This window comes from Silene latifolia, chromosome 4 (assembly GCF_048544455.1).
Source record: "Silene latifolia isolate original U9 population chromosome 4, ASM4854445v1, whole genome shotgun sequence".
NCBI classification, from domain to species: domain Eukaryota; kingdom Viridiplantae; phylum Streptophyta; class Magnoliopsida; order Caryophyllales; family Caryophyllaceae; genus Silene; species Silene latifolia.
The window spans coordinates 1599288-1614088 of NC_133529.1; the positions used below are offsets into that span (position 1 = coordinate 1599288).

Genomic DNA, 14801 nt, shown 5'->3' on the forward strand with positions numbered 1-14801 from the left:
ATGTCCCTGAAAATTGTTTTGTTTTGTTACGAGTATATTAAGACAAATATATCCAGATATATCCTTCTTAAGAGATACTTATTGATGAGTGTAAGATTTACAAATTGTCTTATAATAAAATCATGAATAGAAAATAAAATTTCAATTTTATTTCCTACATTTTCGGATTTACAATTATAATATTGATACAACTACATGCTCATCAGGTCCCTGACTACATTTATTTGTATTTGATTAAAACGTTACTGCCAAATAATAAAATTCAAAGTGAAATTTCGATAAGATTATGAAACAATACCGGTACCGGAGAGGCTTGGAGGGCCATTGTTGCAAGGAGTCTTCCATAGGAGATGTACAAAAATGTTTAATAACATCTCTCCAATAATGAAATGCTTCTTTATCATATGAAAGACTACTTGTGATATTAGGCCGTGTAGGCCTCCTCCGTATTCCGTCTTCCTTGTATTTACCATTTCATAGTTTTCCGTCAATGGTATTTACCAATTCTTTGTATTAGCCAATTCATTGTATTTGGCTAAGTAGGTTCTTTGTATCCAATTATTGTATTCCGTTCTCATTGTACTATATATTGCTGAAAAGCTGATGAAATAAGACAACACAATTACATATTTTCCTATACCTAGTTTATCATGGTATCAGATACAAAATTACTCACCAAATAACATTGGTCTGATATCCTGCGCATCATTTTTTTTCTTTCCTCACGATGACGCAGGACTCCGAATCTTCCGCTTCCGCTAATAAAATTGATCCCTTGTCTCCCTCTTCGTCTCATGATCGTCTTAACGGTATGTCTCCCGATTGGATAATTGACACGGGAGCGTCACATCATGTGACCGGTGATAAACGCTGGCTGACCGAGTCTTTTACAATTCCGCCTCGCGCGGTCAGCCTTCCAAATGGGCTCTCGGTTGTCGCGAATTTGGCCGGAACCGTTTACTTGACTGATTCGTTACTTATTCGAAATGTTTTATTTGTCCCTAGCCTCACTTGCAACCTTATTTCTGTTTCCCAATTAGTCGCTGCTACTAATTACGTCGTCAATTTTACTAATACTTCTTGTTCCATTCAGGACCGTTCTTTGACGACGAGGATTGGAGCCGGTGAGTTACGGGATGGGCTTTACTATTTGCGAGCAGTGGCTGGTCCGGTGGTGAATAGGGTGAGCAGTGCAGACTCTTTCAGTTTATGGCATAGACGGCTAGGACATCCGTCTAATAAAGTTGTCAAGTTAATCCCTCCTGTTTGTCATTTACAAATTCCTAGCCTTGAACATTTTTGTGACGTTTGTCAGTTTGCTAAACAAAGCCGGAATAGTTTTTCTTTGAATAATAATAAGGCCGCTACAATTTTCGATTTAATTCATTGTGATTTATGGGGTCCTTATCGTACTCGCTCGTCTTGTGGTGCCAAATATTTTCTTACCATTGTCGATGATTGCTCCAGGGCTGTATGGGTTTATTTATTGACCGATAAAACTGAAGTTACGGAAATGTTTAAGGGGTTTTTGGCCATGGTAGAGAATCAATTTTCACGCAAGGTTAAAATTATTCAGTCAGACAATGGCACCGAATTTGAGCCTATGGCCGGGTATTTTTTCAAGCAAGGTATTCTTTTTCAAAAATCTTGTGTCGGCACTCCCCAACAAAATGGGCGTGTCGAACGCAAGCATCGTCATATTTTAAATGTGGCTCGTGCTTTAATGTTTCAAGGTAATCTCCCGATTTCTTTTTGGGGCGAGTGTATTTTGACCGCAGCGCATTTAATTAATCGAACTCCCTCTTCCTTGTTACACAATAAGACACCTTATGAAATTTTATTTGGTTCCGTTCCGTCTTACGATAATCTACGAGTGTTTGGTTGTCTTTGTTTTGTACATAATCAAAATGCTCGTGGTGACAAATTTTCTAAACGGAGTCGGAAATGTGTTTTTGTCGGATATCCGCTTAATAAGAAGGGGTGGAAAGTGTATGATCTTGCTACGGGGGATTACCTCGTTTCACGGGATGTCAAATTTTACGAAACTACATTTCCCTATTCTGATGATCTTTCTACGGTCCAACAGCCCATTACTTTTGGTGACGTGCCTGCCGAGTCTTCTAGCCCTTCAGCACTGGGCTCTAACGTTGAGAATGAGCCTAATGCTAAGAATGGGCCTGGGGTCTTAGATGAGGGGGAGGGTGTATCTAATGAGAGTGGGCCTGGTGAAAATAATGAGAGTGGGCTTGGTACAAATGGACAACCGGTCCAAGCTGAGGGAGTTGTTATCGAGCTTGGGCGTGGAAAACGAGTTAAAAGGCCTCCTCCGTATTTAAATGATTATGTTCTCGAGACCACCACCGCCTCCGCTACGCCGCAACCCGACTCACCCGACTCCACATCCTCAGGTACTCCTTATGCTATTGCTAATTACCTTAATTGTCATAATTTTTCCTCTCGACACAGACATTTTTTGGCAGCAATTACTGCGGGTATTGAGCCCCCTAATTTTCGTGTTGCTATCAATGATCCTAAATGGTGTCAAGCAATGCAAGAAGAAATCACGGCCCTTGAAAATAATGGGACTTGGGAACTTACCGATCTACCTCCGAATAAGAAAGCTCTTGGCTGTCGCTGGGTTTACAAGATTAAATATAAATCCGACGGTAGTATTGAGAGGTTTAAAGCTCGGTTGGTTATTTTCGGAAATCATCAGGTTGAAGGAATTGATTACAGTGAAACTTTTGCACCCGTCGTCAAGATGGTAACTGTTCGGACTTTGCTCGCGGTTTCCGCTATCAAAAATTTGGAGCTTCATCAAATGGACGTGCATAATGCCTTCTTACACGGAGATTTGTCCGAAGAAGTTTATATGAAGTTACCCCCGGGTTTCAGTAGAGGTAAAGAGGGTAAGGTGTGCCGTCTACGGAAGTCTTTATACGGGCTTCGTCAAGCTCCGCGTTGTTGGTTTGCCAAATTGGGCGCTGCCTTGCGTGACTACGGTTTTATTCAATCTCATTCCGATTATTCTCTTTTCAGCTATTCTCGCAACGAGGTTTGTCTCCATCTTTTAGTTTACGTCGATGATCTCGTTATTCTTTGGAAATAATTCGCGTGCCATTCAATCCTTTAAAGAATATCTTGGGACTCGCTTTCATATGAAAGATTTGGGAAAGCTGAAATATTTTCTGGGTATCGAAGTGGCTCGTAACTCCGAGGGAATTTATTTGTGTCAACGCAAATATGCCCTTGATATTATTTCCGAGACTGGTCTTTTGGGTGCTAAACCCGCCATTACTCCCATTGAACAACATCACCAACTTGGCCTTGCTTCGGGTGATTTTCTTGAGAATGCCGAACAATATCGCCGTCTTGTGGGGCGTTTGGTTTACTTGGCAGTTACTCGTCCTGATCTTTCTTATGCAGTTCATATCTTGTCTCAGTTTTTGCACAAACCACGCAAAGAGCATATGGATGCAGCTCTTAGGGTGGTGCGTTACCTCAAAGGTAGACCGGGTCAAGGAATCTTGCTACGATCTGATAGCTCCCTTGCTATTTCGGGATGGTGCGATTCGGATTATGCGGGTTGCCCCTTGACGAGGCGATCGGTTTCGGGCTGGATCGTGTTTGTGGGTGACTCTCCCGTTTCATGGAAAACAAAGAAACACCAGACGGTGTCTCTTTCTTCTGCTGAGGCCGAATATCGGTCCATGACTGCAGTTTTGTGCGAATTGAAATGGTTGGTGGGTTTATTTGACAGTCTCGGTATTCCTGTTCCGCGTCCCTTGAATGTTTATAGTGACAGTAAGTCAGCAATTAATCTTGCTCAAAATCCTGTCTTTCATGAACGGACGAAGCATATCGAGGTTGATTGCCATTTTATTCGTGACGCTATTTCTGATGGTTTGATTACAACGATTCATGTGCCTACGCAATCCCAGCTCGCTGACATTTTTACAAAATCCTTGGCATCGTCTCAATTTGATTTCCTCCTTCGCAAACTGGGCATTCTTGATCTCCATGCTCCAGTTTGAGGGGGGGTATTAGGCCGTGTAGGCCTCCTCCGTATTCCGTCTTCCTTGTATTTACCATTTCATAGTTTTCCGTCAATGGTATTTACCAATTCTTTGTATTAGCCAATTCATTGTATTTGGCTAAGTAGGTTCTTTGTATCCAATTATTGTATTCCGTTCTCATTGTACTATATATTGCTGAAAAGCTGATGAAATAAGACAACACAATTACATATTTTCCTATACCTAGTTTATCATGTGAATAACATGAATTTTTGGTTGAGATCCCTTGTGTAAAATCTTGCTTTCTCTTCAGATGGAAGGTCTAAAAATTCCTTCACAACTACTCTTGTATCATTGATTAAACTCAATGGTACTCCGTGGTTAATTACCTTTTTTTTTATTAAGGGGGCGTTCAAAAAGTTCGAATGAATTGGAATAAAATGAGATATCAACCATTAAACATTTATAGTAAGCACAATTTATTTTTAAAATGAAATTATGAAAAATGAGTAGTAGTTTAACAAATTAAAAATGACAAATTTCACTATTTTCACATCGTATGATTAGTATACGGAGTACTTGGACAAATATATTGTTAAACATGACATGAATCGAAAATAAAAATTAAATACTCCCTTCATTTTTCATACAACAATTCTCCTATAGGACCGTCTTATAGCTTAAGACTGGTCCAAAAGGAAAAAAGCCCAAAAAAACAATTAAATTTAGTTATATTTTAATTTTATTTTAGCGACTTGACATTTTATGATGAAAACTAACCAATCTAAAAATACAATTTATCAATATAAAATTTTAGGTTATCAAACTAAAATAATTTTTTACAAGTTTATTAACTAATTTATTTGGGTTTCTAGATATTGGGTTAGTCTTATGGATACAGTGGTCTTACACAACAATTTGTGTTTTTCATATTATAAGTGAACTAAAATATTAAATACAGGATAATTACGCATTTTTATTCATTTGATTGGTATAAAAAATTTATCGTCTTATTTCCAAGATCCATGCATACATTAAGTTTTAATTTTTGTAAAATCTTTCTTAACTCATACTCCGTATGCAATATGCCAATATAGAGTACATGCTCAAACGACATATGAAAAATAACGTAGTGAGTACACAGGAATTACAAGCGAGTAACTAAATAAACAATTGATCGACGAGGAAGTAAAATTTTGAAAAAAAAAAGGGAAATAATAATAATAATAATAATAATAATAATAATAATAATAATGAACCTGAAAGACACCATAATTTTGAGCAGCCTCAAGAATTTGTTGAATTATTTTTGTACGATCATCAAGGCTCTCCATATTTGCAAGATCTATTATTGGTGTAGTTTTTGAAGTAGGGACAACACAGTAATTACCAGGTCTTTTACCAGGTGGAAACACATATTTGGGTGGTAAATTTTTACCATTTGCCCATGCAGAAACAAATGTTTCCATAATGTGATTCACAAGATGGGTAAATAAAAAAGTAATTTTATTAGTTAAAAGTTTGGTCTATGTTTATCTTTGTTAAATGTTTATTTACTACATAGTCACATAGACTTTATATAATGATGTATTTAAAGAGTCTATCCATCAACTTGAGAGAGTCTCATATAAAATATTTGTATGCATAAAATCGTTAAATAATTTACTATAAGTAGTTGTTTTACAAGTATTAATGTACCTGAAATGACCTAAACTGAATGAAGCTGAAATGAATTAAATTAAGAGTTAATTTATAAAAAAATGAACTAAATTAAATTTAATAGAGTTGAATTGAACTAACATGAGTTGAAATAAAATAGGATAGCTCATAGCCTGCAAGCTGAAGGTGGCCGGAGCGGATAAGCCTATTGCGTCTATCACTTGCATTATCCAGGATATTAAGTCTATTGCGTCTTGTTTTCACTGTTGCTCTCTTAGCTTCTGTCCTAGGGGAGTGAATAGGATAGCTCATAATCTTGCTCAGGAAGCTCTGTTGTAAGCTATGCTATTTGTTGCTGTCAAAAAAAAAAAAAAAAAAAAAAAAACATGAGTTGAAATTAAGTTCAAAATGACAAAGCCTAATTAACTTATCTAAAGCGTCTTGTACAAGTATTATCCACCAACTTAATATTCCATTTTATTTTATTTTATTTTTAAAGTTTAGGTTAGATTTTAAATATTAAGTTTAAAAGATTTTATTTTATTTGGGATTGTGATTACTTAGAATGAAATATGTGAATATCTATCCAAATTTAAAACTTAAAGAGATTTGACATCTATTAGGATTTCATAGTTTTTTTTGGTGAAATTAATTATGATTTCATAGTGAAATAGAATTTATCATACTTACACCTTCGTGAAAGTTTAATTTGTGTTAATATTAAACAACCGTGTTACAGACGACAATATTACCAATAAGGGTTGACCCTAATGGTAAAGAGTTCACTTTATGACCATTAAGTCAGGAGATCGATTCTCATTGAGTTATCATATAGCCCTACTGGTAGGCAATTTGTAAATACCACTTTAAGTTTTCAAAGAGGCCAATAATCTGCCTTAACGTTGGACTGAATAAGGCCTACCCTTGAACCTACACTTTGATGTACCAAAAAAAAACAAATGATATATTCGTTTTAATGGTAAAACGTATCCAAATACTACCATTTATTATCAAGAATATGACAATATTTCTTGTTATTCGCTATCGATAAAATGTATATTGTCGTCTTAAATAAAAATTCGTGTTTAAATATACGAGTAACTAGCTAGTGCTCATTTTAAGAAATCAATCACCAAAACAAGAATGAGTCCAATAAGATCACATAATCCGTTGAGATTTGGCATTAGTCCATTTAAGGAGACATATAAAATAGCACCGGTAAGAATTGAGATTGAATTTAGATCCGTTTTACAAAAATGCGGTTTTGCACAAGATTAATTGATTTGGAAAGTGCTGAATGGGTCTTTAGGTTCACTCCATAGCAAAATGTTGGTATGGACCTTTTCTATTAGATGAAGAGTAAAAGGGTCCAAGGAAGACGTTTACTCTTTGTGAGAGCACCCGCAAGAAATATATAATTTTTTATTATTAACGGTGGACATTCTAATTTGCACCAAAGAAAGTAACTGCGATTACATTACTTAACCTCAAAACCCATTATGTTATAGTCAATATTCATCATTACGGATTGTTACGTGAATATGAGACGCGAATGCATAAACTTGGAGATTCGAAAGTAAACAACGAAATGAATATTGAACAAATCCCGGGCACCAATAAGAAAAGTTTACAACAACTAGGGTCTCATAGCCCTTCTAGCAAGGTTATGAGCTCTCTTATTGAGACTTCTAGGCAAATAACTGACACGTAAGCAGTAAAAGAAAGGAGTGAGAAGGGAAAGATCATCCAAGAATTCACGGGAATTAAAACTAGTTATATACATTAAATATCAACTACTATAGAACCCGTGCTACAACACGTTAATTTAGTAGGGTGAGTTTCCAGAGAAGTGTCGTATTAATATTATGGGTTTTTCTAAAATGTGCCTTAAGGGCACATGTTAGTAATCTTATTATGGTAAAATTGACAACATATTCTCATGAGATATTCAAGTATAAACTTATTGTTTCCATAATTAGTGAGAATATATTGTTAATATTATCATATTAAGGTTATTAACATGTGCCCTTAGGGCACATTTTAGAAAAACCCTAATATTATTTAAATAAATTGAATGTGAATTTAATTTAATGTTAAGATGTACTTGATATAACTAACATGAAAGAATACTAAAGTTTACTAACTTGAAAGAAATTATATTTATTATTGCCTAAAATAATATTGTGTATTTATTATTGCCTAAAATATTATCTTTTGCAATAATATTTCAGATAGTGACCAACGACAAACTCAAAAGTGTGAAACATAGGGTGGTGACGAACGCTACAAGAGCGAGGACAACCGTGGCTTTTTTCATGGAGCCAAGAAAGGACCGCCTAATTCAACCGGCTAAAGCGTTTGTTAGCCCGGACAACCCACCAATCTATAGGCCGATTCATTTTGCAGAGGTTCTTTCTGGGATTCGGACCGCTTTCATGGGGGAGATGGATTGTGCCATGGAAGCGTTTATGGAGTCATTAAAACAATAAAGTCAATTAGTTATCCCATTATTGACATTGATATTTAATGTAATAACTAGTTTTAATTCCCGTGAATTCTGGATGATCTTTCCCTTCTCACTCCTTTCTTTCACTGCTTACAGTTTCTTTTTTGTGTTACAGAAATGTCCCAACATTTTACTTATATTTTAAAACATAATAATTTAACCATATATTAACCAATCCATTAACTTATTGACCATATATTTGCATAAGTAATTATATAAAATTATAAAAAAATTATTTAAGAACAATTTGAAGCATGGAAAAAAAATTGAAAAAATATTTTACTGTTGTTCAAAATCCCAAAATGCATAAATGATATGTTTAATAAATTGTTTGTTTTCGCAAATCCACGGTTTAAAAAATCAAAAGTATTTCTCTCATAACTATTTCCACAAATTTAAAATCTATCTTATTTGTTATTTCTTTTCAAAAAAAAATTATATATTTGTTTTATAATTAATTTTCCATTGACAAACTAAAGAAATTATCATTTTTCGAGCTTTTTGGTTGTGAGTTTTTTTTATATATGATATCACAAAATAGACTTTAAAGATTTATGAAACTATTTTACAAATATCATTTATCAATATTTGGTAGAAATTTGTTTAATTGAGATTTCGGGATATTTATGTGACAAAAATATAAAGGTTGGATTATTATTGTTTAAGTTAAAAGGTCGGGTTATTTTTGGAAGACTTATCAAAGGTTGAGTTATTTTTGTTAAATTCGCCTATTATTTATGGTACTAATCCTATGATTTCTTCTATACCAAAACAAGTTGTAATCGGAACATTTCACTAAGTTTGAGTTAAATACCTCATTAAGTTTCTCTAAATTTACATATTTCTCAATTACAATGGCATACCTTCTCTCAAGTAACACTCCAAAAAATATAATTCCGGACTCTTATGTCCAACCTCCGGAGAAAAGACCAGGTAAAATAATACGAGATTAATTTTTTTATTTTAAGTTTGAGTTTTGCAATTTGAGTATAATATATTTTTTTTTCATTAGAAAACAAACTTTTAAATGTTTGAATTGTATTAGAATTGCATAGATTACAAAGAGTACAAGACTTTGTTTATATACTAATTACAATTGAGAGGCAATCTACCCTAATAGCTTAAGCTAGCCGTAATACATAACTTATAATACAAGCATGATATCAACTAAGAATATTTACATGATATTGTAGGATAATTTTGACCTAAATAATATTAACATATATGGTTAGAAATATTTACGATATTATTCTCAATATGCCCCCGCAAGATAGACCACTACAAAAAGAATTAAAACAGGCGACTGAAATTGGCGACTGAAATCAGTCGCCAAAATCAATTTGGCGCCTGAAATCAGTCGCCAAAGGTCAGTCGCGGACCTTAGTCGCCTTTTCTAGCTTTGGCGACTAAAATCGGTCGCCAAATTTGGCGACTGCCAAATCAGTCGCCAAATGCCAAAAATGGCGACTGATAGGGTAGTCGCCAAATTGGCGACTGATTAAAGGTAGTCGCCAATTTGGCGACTGAATAGCAGTCGCCAAATGCCATTTTAGTCGCCTTTTTTGGGTGACGTAGCCAGTTTGGCTGAGCCAATTTGGCGACTGATCTGTGATTTGGCGACTGCTGTTCAGTCGCCAAATTGGCGACTACCTTCAATCAGTCGCCAATTTGGCGACTGACTTGCAGTCGCCAAATCACAAATCAGTCGCCAAAGCTACTGTAAGTTTTGGTGGTTTTTTTCGTTTTCATTGCTAGCCAAATATTTACAACCTGCATACAAACCGATGTTCCACAACACCATACATCCCAAATTTCAACACACACAACACCATACATTTCAACCCAACACCTCCCAATTTCTCAAACTTCATTTCATATATTGAAAATGAAAGTTTTACAAGCTAAGCTATTCTAAATGTTCAAGTCTAAAGTGTTCAAGTTTTACAAGCTTACATGCTAAAATCATCATACTTGGAAGCCAACACCGGCTCCACTCCCCCCTTGTGGACCATGCGGATCATTTGGATCGTAGTTGGGTCCAGGTCCGGGGTTACAACCTTGCCACCAAGTCTCAAACATTGCCATTCTTTCCTTCATTTGGCGCAATTCTTCATCACGTTTGGCATCACGTTCATCACGCTCTCTTATTTGACCTTGAAGTTGACTAATAATTCCCGGTTGATACGTGTTGCTGGGAATTGTTGAAGTCGATCTCCTACGCGTTTTCTCATAGAAAGCCGGTGTTGAACTTCCGGTACCATACACGTGCCCTTTCTTGAAGCCATCCACCAACTTAAACCATATGTCATTATCCAGGAGTTTCGGATTGGCGGCTTTTTCTTGTTCAAATGCTTCCTACAATATTAAACAAATGGTTGTAAGTTAATATGGTAACCACCTTATATACGACATTTTAAAAGAGAGTAAATTAACAAAAATTAAGTGTTACGGAAACTTACATATAATTGCTTGTCTTTTGGCTTAGTCCAAGTTCTAACCCCTTTGTGGTCAACCCTGGAATGCGTGTCCGTAAACAGTTCGGTACCGTCGCAATAATTTGTGACTTCTTCTTTCCTCTCTCGAATGAAAAAAAAAACATACATGTTAGAAAATCAACAAAAAATCTAACATAAAATAAACATGTTGTATTGAAAACAAAAAAAAAAGTGTGAAATAATAGACAAACTTACCCCCAACATACGATTCCAGAACGATCGTGAACCCGCGTAATGAGTAGGCTCGTTCACGGCGTCTTCCTTTCCTCCTCTTTTGTTGAGGGATGCTTGCTTAGACTTCTTCTGAAAAGCGGGAGTTTTGGTATGCTTTATTAAGCCTTCATACTTGTCACCTGCAATTACACATATGAAATCATAACTAATAAGTTACTGATATTATTTATAATATAAGAGAGTATATACTAATTAATACAAATAACAAAACAAGTTAATTAAATACCTTTCATGTGGTCTGGTTCCTTTGGGCGCCTAACTACCTTCCAAATCACGTCCCGATATCGTCGAGTACCGACTTCCTCGTACCTGATACGGACATTCCGTTCTTGAGACGGTGACCAAGCATATGCTTGCTACAAAAAAAAGCGACAAAATTTCATATTAGTATTTATAAAAGTATAACCTTGGTTATTAAAACAAAGAAATACGGAAAATATATACCCGAAAGTTATTGAACCACGCATCTCTTTGTGCAGGAGAAGCTTGTGTCCACGATGTAGGAATTGGACCCACGAAATTAGTCTTCGTGCTTTTCGTGACACCTCGTACCACGGAATCGTCCATAAACCTGCATTTATTTTGAACATGTAAAATTACAAACAATTATTATTTAAAAAATAAAAAATAAAAAAACAACAAAATAGTAGACTAATAAAGAATAAAACTTACCATAATCCCGCCGGCTCAAGAATCATCTTATGATCCGAAGTGTACCGTATCGGCACCCGTGGTGTCTCGTCGGTAGCGTCAGTCTCCTCACCGTCACCGTCTGTCTGCATCAGATCCTCCTGCACAAACTCCTCCTCATGCTCCGGACGCGTACTCTGTCCTCCTCCTGAGCCGCCTCCACGCTTCCTACCTCGACCTGCTCCAGCCATCTGCAGTAATACAAATAAAAATTAACACAAATAATGATAAATGAAAATTATACAGACTTCTAAATTTTAATAATTTACTCTTGAGGAATACAAAATTATACCAATTTAATCATCTTCATCTTCAAACCCCTCGTCCTCATCCTCATCCTCTTCCTCATCGTCATCATCATCATCATCATCATCATAATCATCTTCATCTCCAAACCCCTCGTCCTTCCTCCTTTTCTCCTCCTCCCTTCTCCTCCTCACCTCATCTTCCCCCCTCCTCTCCTTCTCTTCTTCCCTTCTCTCCTCCTCCTCCTCCGCCTCATCCTCCCCCGGCAGTCTCTCTTCCACATCATAAAATTCTTCCTCTTCCATGTCTTCACCATCTTTATTCTCATGTTCATAGTTGATTTCATCGGGTGGAGACAAAAGCGTTTCATTTGAAACGTTTTCTTCTTGGAAAAAAGTTGTATCAACTTGTGACCGTGCCTTTGTCTTAAAGATTGCACACCACGCATTTTGATTTCTATCATTTGTTGTGGTTGGATAAGTAGCAAAATACACTTGATGAGCCTGATGTGCAAGTATAAATGGATCATACTTAGAGTATGTTCTAGTACGATTCACTTCTACAAGCTTGTATTGTTCATGTACTCTCATTCCAGCCACAGAATTATCCTTCCAGTCAACCTTGAATAAGACAGTTTTATAAGCTCGGTCACGTCCACTATAACTAATTTCAAAGATATCTTCAACTATACCATAGTATTCGTTGTCATCAAGAGAAGAAATAGTAACCCCCCAATTGCACCTAGCCTTACCTTTACCGTGGTTGAATGTTTGAAAATTAAACCCATTAACCGAGTATCGATTCCACGTTCTTACCATTTTTAAAGGACCAAAAGCCAAACTTCTTATCAAATCATCTTGAATATTCAACTCAATTACATGTTTCTGAAACCATGATGGAAATTGGTCCTCATGTTTGTCCCAAACATCATCCTTACTTATATTAGGATTCCTCTGAATGAAATCATTAACAAACTGTGTTTCGTATGGCTCCAAGAGGTCACAATTAGATAGCACGTAAAGGTGGGCACGATTATACTCTTTATCATCCAAATATCGTGTTTGCCCCTTTGATGAACACCCTTCATCATCTTGAGTTTGAAAAAATTCGGGTAAACTTCCGTCTACTTCATCCGGTTTCTCAACATTCAAGTTTTTTGCTTTGGTTTCTATATGTTTTTCAAAGTAAAGAGAACAAAAGTTTGCAATCTCTTCCGTTAAATAAGCATTGCATATAGAACCTTCCACCCTAGCTTTATTACCAATTTTTTTCTTCAAATGATTAAGAAACCTATAAAAGTTAATGATGAGTTTTATTAATAATAAAGTTAACATATAATAAATAGATTAGTTATTATTATTAATTTTAATTTAAAAGTAGCTAGATTATCTTAATTACCTTTCAAATGGATACATCCACCTATATTGAACGGGTCCCCCAACTTTGGCTTCATATGGCAAATGAACCGGTAGATGCTCCATGGAGTTAAAAAATGCAGGAGGAAAGATCATTTCAAGCTTACACAATATCTGTGGTATTTGCTCTTCCAGACGAATCATGTCATCAACACATATTGAAGAGGCACATAAATCTCGGAAGAATTGACTAATCTCAACAACTGCATTCCAAACGTTTGTTGGCACGAGGTGTTTCAAAGCAACGGGTAATAATCGCTCCATGAATACATGACAATCATGACTTTTCAAGCCTTGCAACTTGACTTCTTAAGATCAACACACATCGACTAAAATCTGATGCATACCCATCGGAAACTTCAAATTTTGTAACCACTCACACAATACTTTTCTCTTAGCTTTGTCGAGAGTGAAAATGGATGTTGGCTTAGACCCGTCGCCGCAAATGTGTAATTTGGGACGATGACAAAATTTCTGCAAATCTTTTCTAGAAGCAATGCTATCACATTTTTCACCTTCTACATCCATGATCATGTCAATTAGTTGCTCAAAGAAATTCTTTTCTATGTGCATTACATCCAAATTATGTCTTATCAACATTGTCTTCCAATAAGGAAGGTCCCAAAGAATGCTTCTTTTAAACCAACCGTTTTTCTGCTTTTTCAATTCTTTAAATTCTTCCTCGGTACCATCAATAGGGGATGGTAAATCACATACCGTCTTCCATATCTCATCCCCAAGCACTCGTTTCGGAGGGGCATCAAGCACCTCTTTACCTTTTGTGAAAGCTTTCTTGTTCTTCCTATGTGGATTTCCCTCTCGTAAGAAGCATCTATGACAATCAAACCAGCTTATTTTCTTGCTATTGGGAAGCCAAAATGCTTTACTTTCCTCCATGCAACAAGGACATGCTTTTTGTCCTTGTGTAGTCCACTGAGATAGCATACCATAGGCGGGAAAATCATTTATTGTCCACAAAAGGGAAGCTTTAAGTTGAAAATTTTGTTTTTTAGACACATCATAAGTTTCCACCCCAACTTCCCACAAATATTTCAACTCCTCCACCAATGGTTGTAAATAAACATCCAAATTACGTTTCGGGCTTTTTGGTCCGGGAACAATAAGTGACAAGAAGATAAATGGTCTTTTCATACATAACCAAGGTGGTAAGTTGTATGGTGTGACCATAACGGGCCAACAAGAATACTTCCTCCCAAAATTACCGAAAGGATCAAATCCATCCGTACACAAGCCAAGTCGTACATTGCGGGGTTCCTTGGCAAAATCGGGATACATCCGATCAAATCGTTTCCATTCTTCCCCATCACTAGGATGACTCATCTTCCCCGAGCACGTGGGTTTTCTTTGTGTCATCTCATTTGTTCGGCAATGTTTTTGGTGGCATAGATTCTTTGAAGTCTTGGTGCGAGAGGAAAGTAAAACAATTGGTTACATGCTATTGGTTTCTTACTCTTTTTGGCCCTCTTACTACCGTTGCCTTTTTCAACACCAAAACTGTATCTCCTTCACTTGTCTCATA

General features: G+C 36.1%; 1 protein-coding gene across 1 annotated transcript; it reads right to left on the reverse strand.

Moving 5' to 3' along the window:
- Positions 1 to 6015: 6015 nt before the first annotated feature.
- LOC141653876 (uncharacterized) lies at positions 6016 to 13112 on the reverse strand. The gene is made up of 6 exons (XM_074461743.1): positions 11893 to 13112; positions 11583 to 11791; positions 11355 to 11481; positions 11137 to 11266; positions 10872 to 11029; positions 6016 to 6030 (listed from the first exon to the last, which is right to left on the reverse strand). Exons 1-6 carry the CDS (start codon positions 11986 to 11988, stop codon positions 6016 to 6018), a joined length of 735 nt encoding a protein of 244 aa, XP_074317844.1. The 5' UTR covers positions 11989 to 13112.
- Positions 13113 to 14801: the final 1689 nt, after the last annotated feature.

Bases quoted from the DNA above. Each gene is read 5' to 3' on its own strand.
- LOC141653876 (XM_074461743.1), bottom strand. From the start codon at position 11,988: ATGAAGATGATTATGATGATGATGATGATGATGATGACGATGAGGAAG. The intron at 11,792-11,892 runs GTATAATTTTGT...GTATTACTGCAG, and splicing joins AGATGAAGATGATTAAATTG to ATGGCTGGAGCAGGTCGAGG. The intron at 11,267-11,354 runs GTATATATTTTC...TTTTTTTTGTAG, and splicing joins CGTGGTTCAATAACTTTCGG to CAAGCATATGCTTGGTCACC.